The sequence below is a fragment of the Lacerta agilis genome, chromosome 2 (genome assembly GCF_009819535.1).
Source record: "Lacerta agilis isolate rLacAgi1 chromosome 2, rLacAgi1.pri, whole genome shotgun sequence".
Taxonomy (NCBI): Eukaryota; Metazoa; Chordata; class Lepidosauria; order Squamata; family Lacertidae; genus Lacerta; species Lacerta agilis.
Genome location: NC_046313.1, coordinates 67,239,720 through 67,265,970, shown reverse-complemented (window position 1 = coordinate 67,265,970; position 26,251 = coordinate 67,239,720). Strand labels below are relative to the sequence as shown.

At 41.1% G+C, this 26,251-nt stretch overlaps 1 protein-coding gene across 3 annotated transcripts in view; it reads right to left on the bottom strand.

Moving 5' to 3' along the window:
• RBM6 (RNA binding motif protein 6) overlaps positions 1-24,813 on the bottom strand; it is a 51,129-nt gene extending 26,316 nt beyond the window's left edge. Inside the window, exons 1-6 of one of the 3 annotated variants that reach the window (XM_033140578.1) lie at positions 24,719-24,813; positions 21,178-21,226; positions 18,426-19,743; positions 17,939-18,028; positions 17,134-17,203; positions 7,883-7,956 (exon numbers count right to left, since the gene is read on the bottom strand). In XM_033140578.1, the coding sequence (XP_032996469.1) occupies positions 7,883-7,956; positions 17,134-17,203; positions 17,939-18,028; positions 18,426-19,743; positions 21,178-21,221 (1,596 nt within the window). In that variant the 5' untranslated portion in view covers positions 21,222-21,226; positions 24,719-24,813. Of the gene's footprint in view, positions 1-7,882; positions 7,957-17,133; positions 17,204-17,938; positions 18,029-18,425; positions 19,744-21,177; positions 21,287-24,718 lie in introns of those variants that run through there. The other 2 variants (XM_033140577.1, XM_033140576.1) reach the window with 2 other exon arrangements.
• Between the last annotated feature and the right edge of the window lie 1,438 nt (positions 24,814-26,251).

The following is a 26,251-nucleotide window of genomic DNA, read 5'->3' as shown; positions in this document are numbered from 1 at the left end:
GTTGATGTTCTGTCAAGACAGAAAAGAGTTTTCATACTCTCTCATTTTGGCAATAACTAAAATATATTCTTGTATCATCAGCAGAAGAAGAAGAAGAAGAAGAAGAAGAAGAGGAGTTTGGATTTGATACCCCGCTTTTCACTACCCGAAGGAGTCTCAAAGCGGCTAACATTCTTCTTTCCCTTCCTCCCCCACAACAAACACTCTGTGAGGTGAGTGGGGCTGAGAGACTTTAAAGAAGTGTGACTAGCCCAAGGTCACCCAGCAGCTGCATGTGGAGGAGTGGAGATGCGAACCCGGCTCCCCAGATAACGAGTCTACCGCTCTTAACCACTACACCACACTGGCTCTTGTTCTTTTATACAAGGTATGACAAAAAAGATGATTTCAAACAGAAATATTTTTTGTAAGTTGCAGCATAGTACCCCAAAGAGGAGGTAGAAGAATCCTTCAGAGCATCTCTCCTAAGAGATCAGCTTCTTACTACTTGACTTAGTGTGTGCCGAGGGTAAACCAGCATGTCCAGTCATGCTGTAGTACAAATAAGGCTTAGAAGCATGCACTTTAATGCCACGTATATTACATGGGAAGAAAATCATTCGTGTTTCTTTGTGCCAGGGGGTGGTGCCCAATGCCTTGAAGGGGGCAGCAGTGTGACTGTTCCTACAAACCCTTGCTTGGACTCTGAGAAAGCTGAGAATTGTCCCATAGTCAATTCAATGGCCTTGGATTACCTTCTATGGGAGAGATATAGGGGAAGCACAACCCTGTTGTTCTTGCTTGATCTCTCAGTGGCTTTTGATAGCATTGACCATTGCATCTGACTAGAGCAGCCTTTCTCAACCTTGGGTCCCCAGATGTTGTTGGACTACAACTCCCACCATCCTTGGCTGCTGGTCCTCCTGGCTAGGAATGATTGGAGTTATAGTCCAACAACATCTGGGGATCCAAGGTTGAGAAAGCCTGGACCAGAGTTTCTCCAAAGTTGGGAGTTGGTGATATCATTTTACCATGGTTCCACTCCTACCAGTACTTAGGGTGGCAGGTTCAGAGAACAGCATAAGATTACTGGGTTGCACGGTGATGCCTATCAGACAGGGCATGTGAACCTTCTTTAGCCCAGTGGCCACACTGACACAGGCCAGCCCTCTAAGGGTCACATACCAGTGACTGGCATGGTCAATGTATACAGAGAACATGCTACACACATACAAACCACACAAACAGCACACACTCACCACCATGCCACTTCCCAAAGCAAAGGTCCTCCCCTCCCCCTCTCCAAAAAGCTGAGTGTGTTTCAAAGAGATTATGCAACGTGTTATATAAGGAGCTGCCTCTGAAGACTGTTCAGAAAGTCCACCTGTGCAGAATTCAGTGGCTGGGGTGCTCACCAGGGCAAGTCCATTTGAGCATATTGCACCAATCCTGGCCCAACTGCACTTGCTGAAAATTAGTTTATGGGCGCGATTCAAAGTGCTGGTTTTGACCTATAAAGCCTTAAAAGGCTGAGGACTGCAATACCTCAAGGACAGCCTCTCCTCATATAAACTGACCCAGACCCTGTGATCAACATCTGATGCCCTTCTTCATGTGCCTCCCCCACGAGAGTGGAGACATCCAGAGAGTGGCAACACAAGAACAGACCTTTTCTGCAGTGGCTTCCAGTTTGTGGAATGCTCTCCCCAAGGAGGCTTGCCTGGCACCTTCATTATATATTTTTAGACGCCAGGCCAAAACATTTCTCTTTAAACAGGCCTTTGGATGGTTAACTTTCTATGTCCTTTTAAATGTGTTTGTGGGAGGGGGCTACTGTATTAGTTTGTGTTTTTGTTTTAGCATTACACATGAATATGGTCACTATTTAGTAGTCATATTACCAATCTTCTACTAGAGAATCACAACAGAAATGTGACACATCTTCCTAAAATCCAATGGGGCCTCACTGTAGACTGGGAATGGAACGGGAACAGATAGTTGTCCAGGGCAGGGGGAGCAGTAAGACTAAATAAGCAAGAATTGAGGGTAAAAGGGGAAATAATAGGAAAAGTGGAAGAAACTCCAGACACTGTAGATTCGTATTTCGCACTCTAATAGCAAACTAGCTTGAAATAGTATTATTCCATTGTTTCCTATGAGGGTAGCATCACTCTTTTACAGTACAGGGTGGACACCTCTTCTAAATCCCACAGCAATAAGAGGTTCCCCTAACCAGAGGAAGAGGACAGGAAGCCTTTTTAGTGCAATCTCAGCAGGATCCTATATTGAAATGAGACTTTGCTTTACAAAAATGACTGCAGAAAGAATAACAAGAGTGACTAGAGAAGACAGAAGTGTAAAAGCTACATGGAAAGGACTGTTGTAATCTCTTGGTTAACCCAAACATCTCCCCCTTTGTAAGGAGGCAAAATGTGCAACACACTATTGCCAGCACACACAATCCTATTATGCAAAGATATGATCACCAAAGTATTTACACACAGATGAAAGCAAAAGGCAAATATTCCTTTTCTCCTAACATTGTTCAACTTGTATTATGCCTAGTTCTCAGGTATTTGACCAGTGACATTTTTTAAAAATTCCATTATATTTATGTCCTGTTTTTTCATGCTATATTCAACACTATCAAAAGGTAGCTTTAAAACAATAAAACCACCGCAAAACATAAAAGTATAAAAGTAGCCACATTAATAGGACACAATAGTCAAAGATTAACAGGTTAGTGGAACAAAAAGGCCTTAGCTGTGGACCTGTATGAAAGTAGGGAAGGAGTCTAGAACTTTCACCAGGGACAGCATTTGACCATCTAGACACTACCAGAAAGAAGGCCCTATCTCAGCTGCTCACCTACCATACCTCTGATAGCAATGGGATACAGACAAGGGCTTTTCACTGTGTCTTTAACACTCAGGCAGTGTTATCCTGGTCTTAGTCCCCCCCCCCCCAATTACAAACTTGTTTCTCAGCTCAATTCAGGTTGATTGTGTTAGCTAAAGCCCTCAAGGGCCTATCTTTTCCTTGTTGAGGGTGCACTCCCTCAGGAGTAAATCTGCTATGTAAGAGGGAAGGCACATGCTATAGTGAGCGAGCAAGAGCAAATAACTGACACAGCCAGAGAAAAAACTGTTTTGGATTAAATAGCCCAGAATAACCACTGCCCTGCTTCAATTTTCACCAAGGCTACCTCAGATTAGAATTCCCAATCCTAAATGCCACAAAACAAAAAGGAACAAAAAGCAAGAAAGGAACTGGTGGGGGTGGAAGAATGGGCCATCTTCAGATGATGTCAGGGGCTGTGCTTACATGGTAGCTAATGGAGATGTTATAAGACAGGACAAGCAGGATTCTGGGATCCCATCCTGAAAACCATTTTCACCAGTGGGTGAGGCTGCCCACCTGTCAATCATACCTAATCACCATGGCATCAGGTGAACCACTTAGCCCTGCTATGGCTGAGGATTGTCTGCATAACGGAGTTCCCATTGAGATAAACCATCTACAATAATGTACTTCAAGGAAGTGTCTTAATCGTATTTGAAAACAGAAGTGTGTTTGGAAATCCTAGCCACTTGGTGCAAACAAAATTAGCTGCAGGAGCAACCTGTTGTCTCACACTGTTTTCCACAGTAGTTCCACAGATATCACAAGGATACTCAAATAAATGCTCAGTCTGAGACCTCAGATGCACACAAAAGAAGTTCTTTACTGGAAAAAGATATTGGGCTGTAACCTATGATGCCTTGTGCTAGTGGAAAGCGCTTCTGCTCATGCAAGTTAAGCCATCCAGTTTTTATTATTTTCTCCTCCCCACGACAGCCTTCCATGCCATATCCCACATTTTCAAGAGAGTTCCCCAATCTTTAGGAGCAGGATAGAAGGCATGGAGTGGAGCTGGCAAGATCAATCCAAAAAAGATAATGGACCCCACTATGCATAAGCATGTGCTTTCTGCTAGTGCAAAACCATCGCTGGATACTGCAGCTAACAAGTGCATGTGCCACAGACTGCACATAACATGTAAAAGAAGAACTGCAAGAATTGCAGCCACACACTTCACCAGCCTTTCTTCCCAATAAAGTTCGCTTCCTTATATGTCACAACTGGTCAAACATATCATAAATGAGCTGCTGGCCTCAATGTTTCCTCCTTAAGTCAATGCTCAGAATTGACTTAAATTGCCTGCAGACCATCAGTGGTTCATGGACCACAGTTAAGAACCACTGTTGGCAAGGGGCTTCAAACTTAACATGAAGCAGGCCTCACAGGAAAGATAAGAGAACATCTTTTGTGGTTCTTCTGCAGTTCCTTATCAAACTCATCCTAATGATTTATCAATGATCCAGAAAATGGTAAGAGAAAGACCTGCCGGTGCTTCCAACTACTTAACAACTGTGACAAATTGAACATGCTTATCAATTTGGTTTATGGAATTTATATCCTTTGTATTACAAGGGCTATAACTAACTTGACACGGATCACCCAACTCAGGAATAGCAAATAAACCTTGTAACACACCCTTGTGTCAGCTCAGTTGTTTCAATGACTGGCAACGGTATCACGACAACTATACTAATGCCATCATCTAATACAAATATTCTTCAGTTTTCAATCACAGGTAATCTATGCTTAAAATAAATGACAGACATTGGCTATTTTAGAATAGGAACCAAGAAAAGGCAGGACTGGCAGCATTTTAATCTTCCTCGGCTCCAGGTGACTATAAAGAATAAAAGCGCATGAATACCCTGGATAGCTGAGATTTTGAAAATTAATACAGGTTGCTCCCTCCATCCCACACAGGGAGCTAAACATGTCCTCAAAATGGAATAACCTTTTGAAATAATTGAATTCTTCAATAAAAAAGGCATACTCAGTAATTTTCTATATTCTTGCTATATTCTTTCCGTTTCAAGGCTGTTGTCTGAAGAAGGAAGGAGCCAGTTCATTAACTCTGAAGTCATTTTGGTAGTGAGAAAACAATTCATGTGTATGCAGGCGAAGCAAACTAGATAAGACACGTTACTTTCTGCACCTCTTCCCTACCTAAAAAGGCATCTCACCCGAAATGGACAGCAGCAACACACTAACAGAGAAAGTGATGTCAAAACCAAATGACAAGACAACTGACAACAGTCATGGTGACAACAGTCACCATGAAAGTCATGGTATTAATTTTTTTACAAATATCACACAGTGGGTGTTCTATCAGCGAGAACAGGAGACACATTCAATTATCGTTTGCTTTACTCATTTCCCTACCCTGAATTAAATGGCAATGCACCTGCAGCAACAAGAGTGCCTGGAATGCCAAATAAATCCCTCTGGTGACAAGGACAACAGTAACCCTGTGTATTTCATCATCAACAACAGATCCTGCTAAGTAGCCCCCTGCTCCTGTCGCCTTGGTGCCTTCACCTAAATTTCAGGGCTTTTCTCTGTATCTGAAAAGGAGAGGTTCTAAAACTGTCCTGGTACATTACAAAAACCAACACATTTTAACTGGTTTAGCTACAGCAGTCCAAACTGGCAGAAGACAGTACATCAGGCATACTTCCTACAAAAAGTAAAGTAGCTTTTTGAGGGTGAGGGGTCTTCATGTACAATACGTCAAAGAGAAATTCTGCCCTGATATAGAGCACACACCCCCACACACGAACTCTACAGTTAATAGAGAACAGGCAAAAGCTGAACCTGGTCAATCCTGAGTCAGAAAGCATCCAAACATTATAAATCAAAAGTTGCTCCAAATGAAGGGAAGGGGCTCTGCAGTATGCCCTCTGCTTATGTTTGATGGTTAACCTTGTGCCAGTGCTTTTTTTGAGCCATGTGTATACAAGAGCCACTGCTCAAATTAATTCAGGACACTTTGCGGAATAAGAAGCTTTAATGGTGGGGAACTTGTTTGTGGCTGCATGGCTACTGGAAACAACATCTGAGGTTGCTGCAGCTTAAGTGAGACATGTGGGTTTTGAAAATAAAACCTTGTTGGTGGGCAGCACTGTGGTAAATGCCAATCATATTTAACACAAATCTAAACTATGCTACCAAAACAGCTAATCAGATGTCTGTGGGAAGCCTGCAAGTTGAACCTGAGCCAAACAGCACTTTCCCCACTTGTCACTTTCACTAACTTGCATTCAGAGGCATATTGCCTCAGGTAGTTGGGTTAACACTTGAATTTGTCTAATCCTCTTCTAATGTCATCCAAATTTGTTGCCATCACTACCTCTTTTGGGGTAGTTATCTTCTGTTATCTGTCCAGAATAGGATGAACTATATAATGGTATAAATGCAAATTATAAGAATAGAAAAAAAGACCTAGCTACAGCTCAGAATAAAGCTGCAGACAGACTACTGGAACAGCAGCTATGAAATTCTTATTTCAAATTCATTCATGATTGAGAATTCATGGAACATTGCCAAGTCACTTTGAAACTTTTTTATTGTGCAAAGTGACTGATAAATGGTTAATAATAATTAAGTATCATCTTCCTTATTGGTTAAGCCAATTTTTAAGAAGGAAAGAAAATTCATATTCTGAGTTATAATCAGGCTTATATATAGTGCTGCCTTGAGTTTTTGAGCTATGGGGCGACAGTAAACAAAAAAAGGATGGGCAATGACAATATCTAGAAGGACAATCTGTAGTTTCTACAAAAATAGGATGCTGTCAGAAAATAACTACATTCAAATGGCTGCTTTACTTTAATATGTATAAACAGGTACCTGACAGCTGTTGGACATGGAAGCACTCTGGTCATTATATCTGATAGTCATGTTAGAAGAACAGATTCGTGGCGAGGATTCCTAAATTTCATTTCTCAAATTATTGGGTATATAAATCATCACATTTAGCATCAATCTGTTCACTGAAATTACCAAGGATACAGTGTTTCCAGCTTACATTATTTTTGTGAGAAATATTAATCACTTCTAGAATCGTAGCAGACAGAAACTGGAAGGCATTTCTCAAGCTGGATATGAAGAACTGAGTAACTTCAAGTAAGAATTTACTATGTAAAAACAGTTGAGAATTTGATCAATTTCTTAAATGTGTGTGGGGGGGAACATAGGGCTTATTTTCTAAAATTTCTAAGCCATAGGTATTATTGTAAGATCCATTTTCTGCTATAATTTTTTATTTATAGCACTCAATATATATGTATTTTTAAAGCTGAAGATATGATTTGGAGCTATGCTAGGCACTTTCTATTTCTAAGAAAATGTTAAGACATTCAGATTAACCAGGTGCAGCTGGAACAGGCCAGACTTCTCTTATGCAGCTCCAACTTGCATAATAATATAAATATGAATACTCAAGGAAACAGACAAAGCCCGCCCCACCAACCAGATGAAAGCACATAGACAAATGAGGCATGCAAATTGGATTTTTCACTCAGAGCTGCATATTAGTGGTCTAGCCCATGAATACACGTAAAGGGGTGTGTGAGAGTCTGCACTCCCAGGAGCATATTCAAACATAGCTATTTTGCTTAGAGGAAGTACAGATTGTCATTTTACTGTACAATCAAGAAAGTGAAACATCTGACATTTTAGCTACTGTCACTTGAAATCTACCACACATACAAGCTCATAAGAACAACCACCAGAACTGGAAACCTTTCCTTAACTACCACACTTAGAAACTATCAAGCCTGCGAAGCATGCACAACTTGAGAGGCAGACTATTTTAAGTTCTTTCTGTGGAACATTAAGCCTCTCCTGATTTCTGTAATACATCAGCCATGTTACGCTGTACAGTTTCTTTGGGGGGGGAAGACTTTCTCTGAATCTTTGTTTACTTTTTAAAAAATCACTAGGTGTCAACCCTCCCCACAAAAATATTCTTCTAGCAGCATTTTCGACCGAAGTGTAAAGCAACCTGGTTGGCTTCCATGCAGGCGATGGCCTCTTCCAAGAGGGAAAACTCCACGCAGATATAGCCATAGTCGTAACCTGGGGACAAGCATTTAAATACAGACGGGATTTGAGTTAGTGCCAGAAAGCCACAATTTCAGTACCCAGTTTCCCCTTCCCTTCAGCAAACACCCATTTACCGCCACCCTATGCTCCCCATAAAATAAAACAAAGGCAATAGTTGGTGCTCTTTTAAACTGGTCTTAAACACTATAAAATTCAATAGGCAATGTGGGGTTCCATTAAAAAGCCAACAAAAGTGTAAAGGGCTCATTCTCCTAGAAATTAAGGAGATAATGAACACTCCAGAGATACACTTATTTAAAAAAGCACAACACACATTTCAAAAGTCCAGACAGTAGAGTCTGGTTTCAATGGCATCATTTCAACCCTAGTGAAACCAAGAAGTCAAAGTGCTTTAGTTTATGTTAATTTTTGACTACAGTAATAGCATTAGTCTCAGAATCTTTTTCACCCCAAGTGAAGATCAATTTTTTTAACCCTTTTAATTTTGATTTTCAAACTGATCTAATGCAGTTCAAAAACACTGCAAGAAAATTAACAAGAGTATCCTAAAATGTTATTGTTCCTTTCTTCACAAGTAGTCCAAGTTAAAGGACAAGCAATTATTATTATTATTATTATTGGGGGGGGGTCATTTGTAATCCCTTTAACTATATTGTAAAATGGTTAGTTAACCATATTCCACTAAGAGAGAATAATATTTTCTAGTGATGAAATCTATTTCAAGAAGCGATGCACCCATCTGCCTGAAATGGAGGCCAGAAGGGTACATAAAGATGTCCTTACCTCAAAATTATCAAGGATTCATAACCATCTAAATTAATACCAAGGCTTACTCAAGGGAAGATGTGTCACTTTAAGCAGGGAACAGTGTGCAAAGTTTCCAAGGCTGAAACTGCAAGAACTGGTTTGCAATGGTATAATTCACAACGAAACAAAAATAAAACATTTTGTTTTGACTGCTTCATCTACTCAGATGTTTCAGTTGTTCTCACAAATAACACAAAACATAAACATTATGTACTAACTCTGTCCGATCTGGTATTGCAGATAGAACAAATTAATGCAACAGAAGGCCTTGTGTAGCACAGATAAGTAATTGGCACAGGTGTACGAATAGGTTTTGTTTTTGTTTTTTTCTTTAAAGAAAACAAGCAAACAAATACCAGAAACTCTATGTGACATATACACATACACACACCATCTTTGTCTATCAGGAAATATCCACCTTCCTCTGACATGAAATCACTGGAGAGATGCTGTGTCCTAAAACTAGTTTGCAATGCTTCAGTCTCCTTATCACTCAGCGCTGAACTTTTTACAGGTAGCATAAGAATGTGTGATGTAAGAACCTATGGAATTTGGCTAAGGTGTGGGGAAGGAAACATACATCAATTACAAGTTTCCTGGGGGTTGGAGGATCCAGAACATTTCTATGCCATCTGGTGGGATTTTCTTTCTTATGCTTTGGACCTTGATGATCAAGATTCACCATCTACATCAGCTCAGGAAATATGGATGTCTTGAGTTATATTAGTTTCTTACCATTTCCTTTTCTTACTATTTATTGCTTCTTTGCTTTCTATATACCATGATGTAATACCCTGCTACTGTATTTTTGGGTTGTCAATAATGTCAATGATTGTTATTTTTTAAGCAGTATTTCATAATGTACAACAACATTTATCCATATTGTGATGTCATCACACTGTATGTTGTGTGTCCATCCCTAACCAATATTATCGGTGGCAGCTGTTAAGCAAATTTATGTCATGACAGGACTTGCTACACAACTGAAGGGCAAAGAGGGCAGAATAATTAAAGGAGGTGTCATATTCAGCAGCATCTCCATGTCACTAATAACTTAAATTTTGGCTAACAGTGTTAGATTTTATCTACAGTGGTACCTCGACTTACGAGCGACTCGACTTCCGCATTTTTCGACTTCCGAATGACCTCTGGAAGTGAAAAAAAATTCGACTTCCGAAGTGAAAGCGGCGGCACGATACCTCAACTTACAAGGTTTTCAATGCGGTTTTCTCGACTTGCAGTTTTTTTTCCATTCCGAGATGGCGGCTTCGACTTGCGAAGATTTTGACTTACGAGCGCGCCTTCGGAACGGATTAACTCCGTAAGTCGAGGTACCACTGTATTTCCTCAGGGGGCAAGGCGCAGCAGATTGAGTAACGCCCATGCCCATGTATCTGGAAGATGAGCTGTTGAATTCCTTGCGATCAATTCAGCAGCTTTATAAAGGTTTCTTGAAGGCAAAACTACATTTTATTTTATTTTTATTTAACATAATTTATATGCTGCTTGATTGTAAACAAAACCTCTAAAAACAGTCCCATGCTATCTGTCTACCTACTTATAGTGTGAAAATTTGCATTCTAGTGAAATATGTTAACAAGAAGCAGATTTTCCTCTGCCTTCACATACCCCAGCAATACAGCTGCCATCAGGTAAAGATACTAGGGAAAGGATTGTACAGATCTATAAATTCCCCAATCAGAAATAAAATTTGTGACATGTTTTTACCACAAGACTGTTGTGACTTTCTATTAGGAATGAACACTAATGCTGAAATTAATCATATTCTACACAAACGATAGATAATGCCTTCTGTCATTAAATCTATTTTTACTTCCATGTACTGAGACAATCTCCTACTTTAAGATCTTAATAAAAAATCAAATGTTTATTTATTATACCTCTCACAAGGCCAGCAAAAGTTGCATGCAATTTGAACGAGTTTATATTTTAATTTACACTGAAATATGGAAATAGCTTTCTCTTATCCCAATAACCCTGAAGTATATGTTAGGTTGGCTTCTCACAGCCTGTCCAATGCCACTTGGTAAGCTTTGTGACCAAGCAGCGATTTTCAAGCTCATTCTCTGCCATACAAATTCAGCACTATCCACACAGCACCCCCAACAGATTTCTCAGCAATTCAAAGCAGGATGAAGATGACAATTGCCTCAAACTTTCTATGCACTGCCTATTTGGATTTTGGTTTAAGCATATTTTTTAAATTTATTTGCTTATTAACAGGATTTTTAGATTAAGTTTCACTTTTCAAAAATACCAAAGCGGTTCAAATCATAACACACAAAACCTTTAAAAAAAAACCCCAGTAAGTCACAGTAAAAACATCACAGTAAATAAAAACAGCAAGTTTTCGTAATAACCTCACAGTAGCCAACGGCAAGAGGAAACAACACTAGCAATCAGGGAAAGTTCATGGCAGGCAACATGCCACCTTTAGTGCCTACCAAATCTGAACAGAAAAAGCATTTCTATAAGGTAGGTGCCACAACAGAAAAGGCCCTTCTCCAGATGCCAACCAAATAGATATTTGTAGGTTGAGGCACAGCAAGGAGGGCCCCATCAGCAGACAGTAATGACTGGGTCAGTCTATAGGGGATATCCATGTCTTGAGCTACTCAGGGCTTTAAAGGCCAACACTAACAGCTTAAATTTGGTTCAGTAACTGATCAGCAGCCAGTACAGTTCCTTCCGCACAGGTGCTGTGGGTGAAACTGGAGACGCCACTCAGCAGTGTAGAAACCATTCTTTGCTAGCTGCAGATTTTGAACCAAACCTAACAGCAACCCCACAGAGATTGCATAACAGCAATCCAACCTAGAGGTTATGAACACATGGATCACAGCAAGTAGTTTATCCCCATCCAGAACCCATTGTAACTGGAGCATCAACCTAAGATGGCGAAGGGTGCTCTTTACCACAGAGGTTAGTTGAGCCACCAGTAACCAACAGCACATCCAGAGTATGTATCTGCTCCCTTTTAGGGTAAGCGCAACATCAGCCTCAATTCCCAGATCCAGGAACCACCTATACACGGACCCTCCATCTTGTCAAAATTCAGCTTCAGATTACGGGCCCTCACCTGGCTCACCACTGCATTCAGACCCGTCTATATCAAGTACTAGGCTAAAACACAACAGAGAACTAATTCATTGCTCCAAATCTCCTAATGACCACTCCCAACAACATCATACAAATGTTTTGGATCACGGTAGGGGCCTAGGGTTAAACTCCACAATATCCATATGTTCCCTATTTGGTTCTCTTCCTCACCCCATACTAGCTATTTTTAAAAACAAGTTGTTGTCAACAACAACAACAACTTGCTTAGTTTGGTCTCAGATGTTCATGGCAGGGGAAAACCTCAAAAAAGTGTTATGTTAACTATACAGCGGTATGAATTTCTCTAACGGTGACTATCATCTTACATATCTTTCTAAGCACATATTTATCAGTCAACAGTGGTATTTGAGCATAAGGCTATTTTACATAGAATGTAAAATACATGAAGGTTCAGATTGGTCTATGCATTACAGGCATAGCAGACTGCTGGAAATGGCCTCCATACAATAGCTTACACTTGATCATATCTAACTCACCATATCATCTATATATATTAAAATGTTCCCATTGCGTGCGTGCGCGCGCGACACCACCTTGCTCCGTAACCGCTGGACCAAAGCGCATCAAATTTAGGACACAGTGTAGCATGACCATCAAGGAAGGATCTGGCATAATAAAAATTCAAAAAAAACCCCACACCTATCATGCCCAAAATATAGAATAAAGGGGGGGGGGGAAATGGCGCACACATTACGTGTCACCAGCAACAGAACTGAAGACTTTGAACAACAACCAATAGCAAGGCTCATCGCAGGGCAGCGTCACAGACTGTGCGCTGACCAAAAAACCTCCTTAACCTCAGTCCTCCATTTTCCTGTGTGCAACCACCGGAGGAACCGACAGCAGGGACAGCCCCCATTAAGCTCCCTAGCCCCAGCCTCTGCATTCTTACCGCACTCAGTAAAGATCGCAAAAAATACAGTTAAGAGGAAGGCCTAAACTCTTCTTAGTAGTTTCAGCTCCAGGCAGGAAAAGGTTTTTAGGCCCGGGCCATACCATTCCTTATGGGGGGGGGGGAATGTAGGATGAGAAAGCTCAGCAAATATGCTTTGCTCCCTATCCTGTCTCCACACATAATCCTTTCTGCACTTCTGTATTGCTTTACAAACGAAACTCCAGTTATCAGAAGAGGAAAAAGCGCCGCACACAAATGTATAAGGACCCTACCAGTTCCCCATCACCCCTCCTTGCATCGTTATGGTCCCTTCTGACCCCAGGCTCAATGCCAGAGTGGACTGTACCATGTATCAGGTTTCCGGGGGGGGTGTTAAATCTAGGGCAAGGGTTTAATTCTATTAAAGGGGCAGGCACGCATTTAAGAGAGTAACCAGGGTTCAAATTTGGGACTAGGGTGGGGGAGAATGCTCCCCAGTGCCCTCACTTAAAATGGCCGCCGTGCTGTTTTTACATGAGTAGAATGTGTTCTTTTATGTAAAATGCATCTCTGGGTTATTTGTGGGGCATAGGAATTAGTTCATTTCCCCCCCCCCCAAAAAAAAATATATATAGTCTGGCCCACCACATGGTCTGAGGGACAGTGGACCGGCCCACGGCTGAAAAAGGTTGCTGACCCCTGCTCTAAAGGGACAGGGAAGAATGAAAACAGGAGATTCCAGAATACTCTCAGGGTCAGGAGAATTTTTAAAAGAAAAAAAAAACCCACACCACAGCAACGCGTGGCCGGGCCAGCTAGTTTTTAATAAATTGAGAGATAAGGATTCAGTTCAGACATAGTGGTTATTGGCCAGAGAATTGATCACATAACTGCACACTCGCTCCTAGCCCCTTGGCTTGTATGCATAGAACCTGGAATATTTAAGCCACAACTATCTATGATATAAAAAAGAAACTGTGGTTTAATCTCCGATTTAAAAAACAGGACATGAAATTTTATATGCAGAAATTAAATCACATGTAATTTCTATGAAACTGAAACCCAGGAACTGTGGTTTGATGAAACAAAAGGAATATGGCTCTGTCTTAATTATATTTCAGACAAGTGGCAACGTTGGGAGAGGAGTTGTTGTTTTTTAAACTTTTATTCAATAATTTATTAAAACTAGTTTTAGACTTGATGATCATATCGTTCTTGGGAGTTAACAAGCAATCACATTGCTGGCTAGAAAACGAAGTGACTTACTTACAAGCTCATTCACTGGATGTGGTGGCACTGGTCAGGATTATTAGAGACAACCTACTCCTTAAAATATTTCTTGACTCATATGAAACAAAAGGCCATATGTCCAATTTCAAACTGCCCACCATAAAAACGGCATTAGGTTCTCTCTGTACAGACCCTAAATAGGGGAAATGAGATGCTTCAACACACCAAGGCATGGACTGAAAAACCATCCCACCACTCCCCCAAATTACTCATATACAGATCTCTTCTTCTCTTTGAGCTTCAAATAATCAACCGTCTATCATCATGCCCAAATCCTCTAGCTTACTTAAACATCCTGTCAGATCTAGGCTGCCGAAATATATGGAAGAACACAGACTGAATTATAACTAGTCAAGTCCCTGAAACAAGAGCACGAAATTGATCGTGTATGATGTGGCTAGGTGAAGCGTGCATCCTTAAGAGAAGTAAGAACAAATGTCCTATGTCACATTATCAGAGAGGATAGATTCAGGCAATACTTGCTCACTTTTCACATGGAGACTTACAGTTGCTATCTTGTCATATCAACATAGCATACCTGCCTAAAGAGGCTACGTGAATTATGAACTAAATGTGCCATGTTTTCAACAAGCTGCCAACTCCCTGCCTACCAGAGCTTTAGCATGCATTACACAGAGAAAACTCAGTTCCACATACAACTATTTTCTAATTGAGTTAGAGAAACATCAGGGCAGCCAAAGATGAGGGGCAGAATTCAGTTATGGCAAAAATGGGTAAGAGAAGGACTGAACGAAGATGTTTCATAGAACAGTTATAACCTGTAATACTCATTATAACCTAAAGTATTCACCAAACCTTATTTGTTAAATTTATATCCCACCTTTTCATCATTTTTTTAAACAAGGCAGCTAACATGAGAAGTTCTCAACCTACACAGATTGTGGTAGATAGAAAACTTTTTACAAACTCTTGCACAAACTCTACCCTCATGCCACCCCTTCAAGGCTTACCTCCTGAGAAACCGCCCCAAGCATCAGTACAAACATCAAATCAGAGTTGCAAAATACGTATATCAAAGTGCTTTCAGTTGCTTGTAATTCAAGAATACATTTGACTATCAAAATATAAAGATAATTCAAATATTTTCATCCCTTCTAAATCCTATCATTTTCAAAATATTTAGATTTATTGCTCTGACAAATATATAAGGCGGCTTAAAACAGAATTTTCTTCCCAGAAAACCTAGATGCCTGTAGAGTACAGAACTTTCTCTGCACCCAGAATCCCCTATTTATATATATTTTTTCTGCTGTATTACAGCAGCACACAGAACATGGCATTCAATTTAGTTTTGGCTGAAAGCTCTGTAAATGGTTGGCAGGATTTCTCAGCTCCCTAGTTTGTTACAGCTTCTCAAGCAGTGCCGAGGACTGTTGGAAATCAAACCCCACCAGGCAGATTTGTAATCCCCCCCCCCCCCGGCCACACGTCAGGATCCAAAGAGAAGTTAGACCTTAAAACAAATCAAACACATATTTTGTGCCTGCTTATACATACCAGAATACTAAAATAAATCTCTCCTCTAAATTCTGTTTTACTAATGATTTAGTGAAATTTTCATTCAATGTAGTTACTCACGAAACTGAACTCAACCCTACTTTATCCCAATTCTCTATTTCCAGACATACTTCTCAGAAACAAACACTGGGATTCAATTCCAAGGATATGTTTTTCAGCTCAAAGGGTTTGCTTCAAACATTTCAAAAAGAAATCAGTTGACACCGAAAGTTAATCAAAACTGCACGCACCTATGTTTTAACTCTAGTTTTTCAACATGATGCTGTATTGCTTTTAACTATTTACTAGTAGTAGTCAACCTCTCTGGGAGTAGAAATACAGAAGGGTGTGAAATTATCATTTCCAAATAAATATTTTATATTAAGTATTTATTTATTATTTTTAAATCACAAATTTGACCAAAATCATGTTGTAAACAGCAATACATAAAGGAAGCATAAAAGCACTGATCATATTATTTCCCTCCCAGTTAGGGGTTATTACACTACATGGCCTCTTTGTCACTGCGATTGAGAATACTGTAGGAAGAATCTCCATATATTGACAAATTTTTGTATCCTGCAGAACAAACTTGCTTAAGCTACTCAGACCTAACAGCAGAACATGGGGTGGTTTTCAACTAAATAATTGTGCGAACAGAACAACTTCTGCTTGCACAACGGATCTTTTTCCCTACATGCACCCCATACCAGCGTCAAATCTGCTTCAGAGACCTGGGGAAACCCATAGAACAGATTTAGGGGACACAGGAAGGAGAGGTTGAGGACAGAATGTTTGCCTAAGTGCTATATTGAATTTCACCCATGGTTTGGCATCACAAAAACAAGCCTTAGGCTTTCACTCTGCTTCCTACCCCCACATGAGAAAATAAGGAACTTCCAGCCATGATCTGATTAAGCCACTAATTGCTTGTTTGCCCATCTTTGTTTGCCTCCCCAACCCCCATCAAGAAAACTGCTAATTATTCCCTAACTAAACTTCATTTGAACAAGTCAGGAATTTAAGGATTGAGGCCAGGAAATTTTAATGAAGTCATCCTCTGAAATGAGAAGTCCAACCCAGCGTATAGAAACTTGGGAAGCATAGAAGTATAGAAACATTTCCACTTGGCAAGTATAGAAACATTTCCACTGAGCTATTTAGAGCTATCAGTATTTGAAGATACTGGAATTAGGTGCCACAAAATCTTACGAGAAGACTATTTGTACATAGGATGTTACAGGGCAAGTATTTCAGGGATGAGAAAAAATATTGCCCAATGAGAAAATTTAATAAAGAACATCCACTAGAAACAATCCACTGTCCTCTCCAGAAGACTTCCTTTGGAGTGTTTTGGGGCTTTTTTCATGGCTAACGTAGAATTAGCAAGTCAGCTGTAAATCACCTCTGCTAAGCCTGGGCTCAATCCTTAAGAAGGCAAGGGAAGACTAGATGACCCAAAGGCCATTTAATCAATAGTAGTAAGGATGTCAGAAAAGGAAGCCATAATTGCAAGGTGAAATGTAAATCCACCCAATAGACACTGAATAAATTCTCACCTGTAGTATAATCTTTCAGGCGCATATTCTTCACTGGTGTCCCAACACAAGCTTGGAAAGCATTAAGAATCTACAGAAGCAAACAAAGTTTCAGGTTAAGTTTAAAAAACAAAAAAACAAAACCCTACACGGTAACATTTTTTTAAAAGGAACATTCTGTTCTACCACAGGGCTGCCTCTGAAGACACTTTGGAAACTTCAGCTGGTGCAGAATTCAATGACCAGGTTGCTCACTGGTGCAAGACAGTTTGAGTGTATAACACCAATCCTGGCCCAACTGCACTGGCTGCAGTTTCCAGATCCAATTCAAAGTGCTAGTTTTGATCTATGTAGACTTATATGCCTCAGGTCCTCAATGGCCGCCTCTCCCCCTATGAACTGACCCAGACCCTGCAATCACCATCTGAGGCCCTTATCTGTGTGTCTCCTCCATGAGAGGTCCACAGGGCAGCAACATGAGAATGGGCCTTTTACACAGAGGCTCCCCGCATGGATTGCTCTTCCCAGGGAGGCTCGCCTGGCGCCCACATTACATACATTTAGGTGCCAGGAAAACACAATCCTCTTCAAATAGGCCTTTGGCTGTTAAACTATATATGGCCTTTAAATGTGTGTGTTGGGGGTGTTATTGTTTTCACTATTATGTTGTGCATTTTGTGCTTTTATGTTGTAAACCGCCTAATGATTTTTGGATGAAGGACAGTGTATAAATTTAATCAACAACAACAACAACAAATGGAAAAAACTGTTACTGTGGATCATTGGCTGTTCTAATTAAGTTCCAAGAAGCAAAATAAATACTTACATCATCTTTTGTTGCAGTTTGAGGCACTTTTCCTAGTCGAATCAGCTTACTCGGTTTTACATCTTTGAGGCCGGTTCTATAATCCTGGTCCTTAAAGAAAAGGTTCAAGGAAACTTTAAAGACAATAATGAAGACCTATCATTTTACTAAACAGTTTATAATGATTTAAAATAAATAACACAGTATTGTTTTTATATAAAACGTTCATGATGTTGAAGCACAATCAGCTTCACATGTAAGCTGTTTGAAGTCCCCTGTCAGTCAGGAATGTGGCATTTGATATCCCGCTTTATCACTACCCATAAGCAAAGGAAGCAAGGGAAGACTACTAGATTTGAGAAAGTTTCAACATTATAAAATATCATTGCTTAACTTAAGGTTTTAAATATACAAAGGAGGGGAGGCTGTAATTAACATATTCTTCCAAAGCTTTCGTAAATATGTTTACACATGATTATAGACACAAGCTTTCAAACGAATCACATACCTGAAGATCTGGCTGAGAATCTTTAGAAGACTTGCCCTCTGCAAAAGACTTGCCATGTCCATAGTCAAACAGCTGACTTCCTGGCAGTCGATGATCTACATCTCGATACTCAATGCCCCTATAGTCTGTATCCTGCCTTCCAAGGAACTCCAGGTCACTTTTTTCCTTAGGTCCAAGAGCAGATGGTTCAGACACTTGCTGTTCACCCGCAGGGAACTCCTGATTGCTAACAAAGGCCTGAGAAGGCTTATCTTGGTCCTGAAGAGTGGGAAGAGGACCACAGCTACTTTGGAAGTCTAGTGAAGAGTCAGTCTCAGGCTTCTGTCTTTGAGATTCTTCTTCTCTGGCTCTTGGTTCTGAATGTGGAAACTCCTTGCTTTGAACACTAAAGGAAGACCTCTCTCTAGCAGCAAGTCCAGCCTCATCTACCTCAGATTCTCTATCTGTTGGCGGCACTGTAGAAAGGCTATGCTGGTAGTCCACAAGGTTTGGGTCCACTGAGGGCACATCTCTGTCAGCAAAATCCACAGTAGGTGGCACATCCCTACCCCTAAAATCCTGATCAGCCTGAGATTTTGGCCTATTTCTGAAATTTGAATGGGGTGCATCTCTGTCTCTGAAGTCTAGGTCAGCTGCACCCACGCTCCTCAAGTCCATATCAGGAATTTCTCTTTTCCTAAACTCTGAATATGGCTGCTCCCTGCCCCTATAATCCTGTTCAGACATGTCCCTTGCCCTAAAGTGTGGGTGAGATCCATCTCGGTTTCTGAAGTCTAAATCAAATGTTCCCCTTGCACGAAAATCAGATGGAGCATCATCTCTGCCTCTATAGCTCATATTATGAGCTTCCCTATCCCTGTAGTTCATACGGAAAGAATCCCTATTCCTGTAATCCATTGGAGGAATGTCTCCTCCACTATAATCCATAGATTGGCCCTCCCTATCCTGGAAATCTCCTTGATACATCTCCCTGCCTCTAAAATCTGGAAGAAGTGGCACCCTGCCCCTAAAGTCCAAGTGTGACTCATCTCTATTCTGAAAATCAGAAGGTGGGTAATCTCTGCCTCCAAAACCATGCAAATGACCCTCCCCACCTCTGAAGTCACTATGTGGTCCATCTCTACCTCCAAAGCTGAAAGTAGGTTCCTCTCTGTTGGCAAACTGAGGATTGAGGATGCCTGGGTGTCCCTGGATATCAAAAGGAAGTGATTCTCTGCCAGAGAAGTTGCCAGAGTGTCTTTCTTGAGCAAGACTATCAAGGGGAGGAGGAGAGTAATCCCTGTTCCACCCGGGAGCAAACCTTTCTTCTTGGCTCCCACTGTAGAAATAAAGACAGTGTTATTCATAATGTCCTTCGAGTTTGTAATCTACACATCAGCATGTTCTTCTCTAAACCTTTTACAGAGCTGTTCAACAGTAAGATCCGCAGAAGATATTGATGTTTGGTAGTTTAAGAGGAGGTAGTATACGACAGGCGTGACAAGTAAACTTGCGTACTCCCATTTCACCATAATTCCCAGTTGAACTCAACATGGAATACCTGAAATATTAATGAGTCATTGAAGGTAACAATCTACATAGTCTCACAGTACATACAGCTGGGGCATTTGGAATTCTCCATTAAGGAAGCCACCGCATTTGTCCTTGATGCTCCTCCAAACAAATAATTTCCATTAAATCTGGTTTTATCACTATCTTAAGCAGCTGAGCAACTATGCTCATGCTGCTATATTCATAAAACAAGGCCTTTGTGGACAAGATCAATATTTGAACAACACTGCCCAGTCCATGTGTTAGTTGCAGTAATGTACTATCAAGGAGAAGAGACAATTATGAGATTTTATATACTTTCTCGGCTTGCACCATTTTCTTACTTTGATCTGTTTGCAGTAATGCATATTGCACCTTCCTCATGTGCTCCTTCACTGCACCATAACAACTGCGTACCCATCTAACATGTCTCATGCGTTTTTAGTAGGCAGACCCATGCATAAAAGCAAAGCATCTCTGTCGTCTGCTGATGGCTACTATCCATTACTCTTTGAAGACATTTCCCCAAACCTATCAGTGGTTCTGTCAATATAGCTGTTTCTATCAAGATTTTTCACTGTGTCAGAGCATATGCATGCATGCCATAAAGCTTCCAGCTTTTGATCCTAGAAACCCTACAATAACACAAGGCATAATGTACAGTTCTAGTAGCCTAGCAAAGTAGCTTTGGCCACGAAGGTCAAGTTCATGTCCCGCACATATAAACATGACCATAAACACTCTTCCATGACTATATAGTGTCCCAACATTGAATGGAATCTATTTTCTGCCAAAGCATCATTCAGTAATTCCTGTAGGCATTTGTTAATATAACTGTCAATTTGACAAGGGAAATGTTCATACCTTCCAAGTGTACACTGAGTTATATGCACCAGCTACATCTGCTTCCAGGATACTCCATTCTACCCTCTTCCTCTCATCAGCATTCCATGACCATTGAGCATAGTTCCCCCAGAACTAATGGTACCTCCCTCATTAGTACTCAAGATGTTATTTTGACTACATAAAAAGTAGCACTAGGAAACCCTGAGGAGGAGCTGGTGGAGGGGAAGGGCAAGCCCTGTAAGGATGCTGTGCAAGTGGGTTGTCACAAGTGGTTACCAATTATGAAGCAGAGATTTTGTGTCATCTTGTTATATGGCATCTAGCCTAATACAGGACAAATATAAATACAAAAACGTATTTCATGTTAAACACTTACCGAAAAGGACCCATTCTGTTGGCTGGTCGAGGGTTTCCCCACATTTTGTCTGTGATAAGACAAACAGAAGAAAGTGTTCTTGTTTTTTGTCAAACTGCAGCTTTGTTTTCTACAAGATACAAATATGATAAAAAGCCAAATAAATTAGTATTCTTCTGCCTAATGAATTTTATCTTTTAAACCAGCAAATATTACCCAGTTCAACTTCTTGAATGATTTGAACCTACAAGGTAAGAGTCAAAAGCTAAGCAGTCAACCACTGTGCAACCGAAAGACAGTGCGCATTTCCATTGTGAACTGTGAGACTCAACTACTCTAAATCAAAACATTTCCCCATCACCTCTACTGATGAGGTTTGCAAGGTCCTATTTTTCACAAGAATGGTTGAATCAATGACAGCCTAGAACCTTCATCAGGTCTTTCAACATCTCAGTGAATCCTGCACATCTACAGACAGCATTTAACTCAATTAGAATAATAAAATACAGTGGTGCCCCGCTAGACGAATGCCTCACTAGACGAAAGGCATTCGCTAGCGGAAGGCTGCCTCGCAAGACGAAAAAGTCAATGGGCTTGCTTCGCAAGACGGGGGGGGGGGGGAATTTTCCCGCGAAAACCGCTATTCTGCCTTGGTGCTTCGCAAGATGAAAAATTCGCTATGCGAAGACACTCGCAGAACGAATTATTTTCGTCTTGCGAGGCACCACTGTAAGCCCATTCTGATTAGAGCAATTTAAAACATAGCATCAATACCACAACATGGGTCATATCCAAAGGAAAGCAACAGGTGCTAATTTATGGTGTGAAGTTGCTCCATAATTTATTCAGAAGCGTCAAAGGAGATGAGATATGGAGAGTGGAAAGAGCACAGGAAGAGGAAGTATGAGTAAGGAAGGAGCCTAGCAAAATGCATTGCAAATCAGAGAAAGGAGTTCTTATCTAATCTTCACTGAACTTTACACACATCTAGCCTACCTGAAATTCAGAGCCACTTCCAGTCCATCCTAACTGCCCACAAATAAATCATCTGTGTTTTGCCCAAAACACTAGCAAGATGCTCTTTATTCTGGATATTGGCAAATGTACAGCACTTCCTGAACTCCACCATAATTTGCCTTAAACACCCACTCTATAAACAAAAGTCTGTATGCATCCCAATTTAAATTGATGTACAATTAGAAATGGCAGCACAAGAGAAACTAGGTGAATATTTCAACCCAAGGATATTCCATTTTTGCCCTGAAGGTTACTGTACACAACTTTAAAAAAAAAAAAACCAACAATTTTAATGGCAGACAAACTATTTGCAGAGGTATGTCCTTTGTTTTCCCAGAACTCAATGTATATAACTTTTATTTTAAAATAATAATTATACTTTAAAAAGTGTTCAATATATTGATTACCTGATTTTGAGTGTTTTTGATGCTGATGATTTGTAACAATTAATGCTTGTTTTAAAACTGGTTTTTTTGTTTATTTGCATTTTCAGTTATCTATTATATATACAAATGTGGTGTAGTGGTTAAGAGCGGTAGACTCGTAACCTGGGGAACCGGGTTCACGTCTCTGCATCCTCCACATGCAGCTGCTGGGTGACCTTGGGCTAGTCAAACTTCTTTGAAGTCTCTCAGCCCCACTCACCTCACAGAGTGTTTGTTGTGGGGGAGGAAGGGAAAGGAAAATGTTAGCCACTTTGAGACTCCTTCAGGTAGTGATAAAGCGGGATATCAAATCCAAACTCTATATTATTTTTAATTGCTTAAAGTCAGTTTGCAATGGGTGTCTTCTAGCAGCATATAAGTGCAGCTGTTAACAAAATTAAAATTTGGATACAGAATTAGGTGTTCCCAAGCCAATGCTCAAATAAAGTGTGCCCTGAATAAAAAATCTACCATATTAAAACTAATAAAAACAAGAAGATGCTCTATATCCATCAACAAGTCTTTCCAGATATTCAGTAAATATAATGGGGGGAAATGCCAAATAGTTTTTATGTATTCCATTTCTGTATCCCACTCATACTCTAAGGAGCTCAGGGAGAGGTAAAGGGTTGTTGAGGGTTTGCATAATTAGAATCTGTCGTTCATATGTGTTGCCTGCAGCAACAACGTCACTGGAACAAAGTGTGACCGCATTTGCTTTGATTCTAAGACTACAGTTATTACTCATAGCCAATTAAGGCCACACTCCTAATTCTACCATCTTGGCGGTAAATACAATGGAATTGCTTCCAAGCAGACATTTTTATTTAATTCATTAAATTTCTATCCCACTCTTACTTCCAAAAAGCCAGTTAGGAATGAGCTGTAAAAATGATACGATTATATTATCCACCTAAACATTAGGAAGAACTTCCTGACAGTAAGAGCTGTTCGACAGTGGAATTTGCTGCCAAGGAGTGTGGTGGAGCTTTGATGGTGTTTCCTGCTTGGCAGGGGGTTGTACTGGGTGGCCCTTGTGGTCTCTTCCAACTCTATGATTCTACATCTGCAGAGGGGTCATCCACTCCAACACCCTGCAGTGTGTGTGTCCGTGCGCGCGTTACTGCTAGCATTCTGTCTTGTGAGAATGCCCCTTCTAAGATAGCCGGTGATATCTGCTGTTTTCCCAATTAACTACAGTATATAAAACAATGAATATATTTTTAAAAATAAAAACGCCTTCCTAAGATCATTTAAATTTACTAACTTTTCATTTCCTCTCCAGATGCTTGCACAATTATTCCTAGAGCCAGGGGTTTTATTTTTGTTTCTGTACCTTCTGTTCCAATTATACTTCTGGATCACAAATCTGCAAGCACCCCACTTCTCCATGACAGAGGACCACAGGAAACCATCTTGCTACATAAACCAGTCCAATGGTACATCATACATCTTAGCCTACACTGGCAGCAGCTCGCCAAAGTGTCATGGAAGAGAGGCCTCTGAACAACCCTGTCAACTGAAGATAGCAGTAACTGAATGGGAACCTTCCAAAGGCGTTCTCACAGGAAGCTTGAAATCCATCGCGCACCCCCCAAATAAATATTTTGTTAATTAAATGTGTATACCGCCCTTCACCCGAAGATCACAGGGCGGTTCACAACATAAAACTACAGAAAAAGGACACAAAATACATAATAAACCAACAGTCCGCGCCGTCGCCGGGTGCAGAACTTGGGTCTACCTCCTTCACTGTTAACAAGCGGATACCCCTCCAGGCCCACCTCTTCCGGGAGAGCACTTCTACAGCCCAAACGCGCCCCCCCCCTCTTATTGCCCCCCACCCTGTAAATGCCAAGAGCTGAGGATGCGTCAGAGTCACCGGTATCCCTGGCAAGAGGCTCCCCTCCCCGCTGCCCTGTCCCGTGCGGCCCTGTCAGCTACAAGCGCGTTTCCCGCGTGCGGTCTCGTTGCTCCGAGAGGGACAAAAGGAGGGACCCTTTCCCTACCCGCCTCCCTCACGACCCAAGGCGGACGGGAGTCGTCCCCACATGCCAAGCGAGGCAGGCGGGGCCTTCCATGCCAGAGAAAGAGCGGGAGCGCGAAGGGAAGATACCCACCACAAGGAAGGCAGGCAGCTCTGCCACCCTGGGCCTCCACAGCGAAGCCGCAACGCCGATCCAGAGGAAACCGGAAATTCCGGTGCGCTCAACCATGTGACCTTGCAAAGAGCACCCAGCCATCCCGGGGCACGCGCACAGCGGCCTATACGGCTAACCATAGACTTAAGGCAGATAGAACGGCCCAGATAGCTTCGGAAGCCATCTTTTGGGGTCTTCCCAAAAGGCGGAAGTGGGAGCTGCCCAAAGAAAACAATGGAGAAATCCAGGATATTAGCGTCTGTGGGGTTGGGCTGCGTGTCGCAGCCAAAATTAAAAAAGCAAGCTTTCTTGCGGAATTTTCTTTTTCTTTTCTTTTTTTTTAGTTGAGTGCTTTCAAACTTTGAAGCCCAACGGGTCTGCAGTCAAGTCACTGAAGCATAAATTTTCTTATATGCAGTAGGATGCTGGGTGGGGCTTATTCAAGTAGGTAGCCCTTTGTTGCAAGAAAGCTAGACCAACTTCATCCCGCCTTTCACTGAAAATATTAGCAGGGAGCTGCACTAAAACTGGTGTAAGTTAAACGCTCTTCAATTTGGAAACAATGCACTGGCACGGGAACAGCTTTAACGGTTTTTCTCACAGTCAGTGGTATATAAATTTCATTAAAAATGAATTTTTAAAGGTCTTAAAACTTAATAATAATAACAACAACAATAATAATAGTTCTGTGTTAGAAAAGGCGTGATTTGCTGTCGGGTGCTGAAGGCGGAGAAAGTGCTGCTGCTGCTGCTACCAAATTACAGCTACGCCAAAATCCTGGATTTCTTTATTCTATATTCTATAGAATATATTCCAATTTTGTTATCTGCGTACTGCTGCCAGACAACAGCCACGTACAAGAGGGAACTCGGAGTAATCCCAAGGTTTGAAAAAGTACACACATAAAAAAGGCAAAAGAAAACCCTGGGGGAAATGAGAAGTCAACCCAGTGAGGACTGAGCATCAGTAGCTACAGGACGCTGATCGATTGTTGCAGGGGTGGGGAAATGCAGTGGAGTTCCGTGGCCGAGGGCACGGTTGCACCGCGAACAAGATCACTCTGAACTAGAATATGGTGACGAGCAGGCTGTAAATCCATAAATTAATAAACATTTTGTTGCAGGTCCTTTCCCACTTGTTTTGTGTAGACAGCTCTCACGTATGCCCCATGGAATAAGAAAAAGATAGCTACAGATTGACTCGGGAAATCAATCATCAGAGAATTGTAATTCTAATATTTGTATTGTTATAATGCTCCTATATGCCCTAAATGCCCTGCTTGGAAAGAGGAAATAAAAAGACAAGTCACTTGCTCAATGCGGAGGGATGTGTGTCTTATAACTACATTTCCCAGGATGCTCCGCAACCCACTTCCTCCTCTTCTCTAGCGTCGATGTGTATACTGCGACTTGTTGCTTTAGCCTCGTATGAACCATGACGGCGATGACAAGATTTGTGCTGTTGATTTTTGCTATGGATGAAGTTGGTCAGTACTGCGGTGGTATAAACACT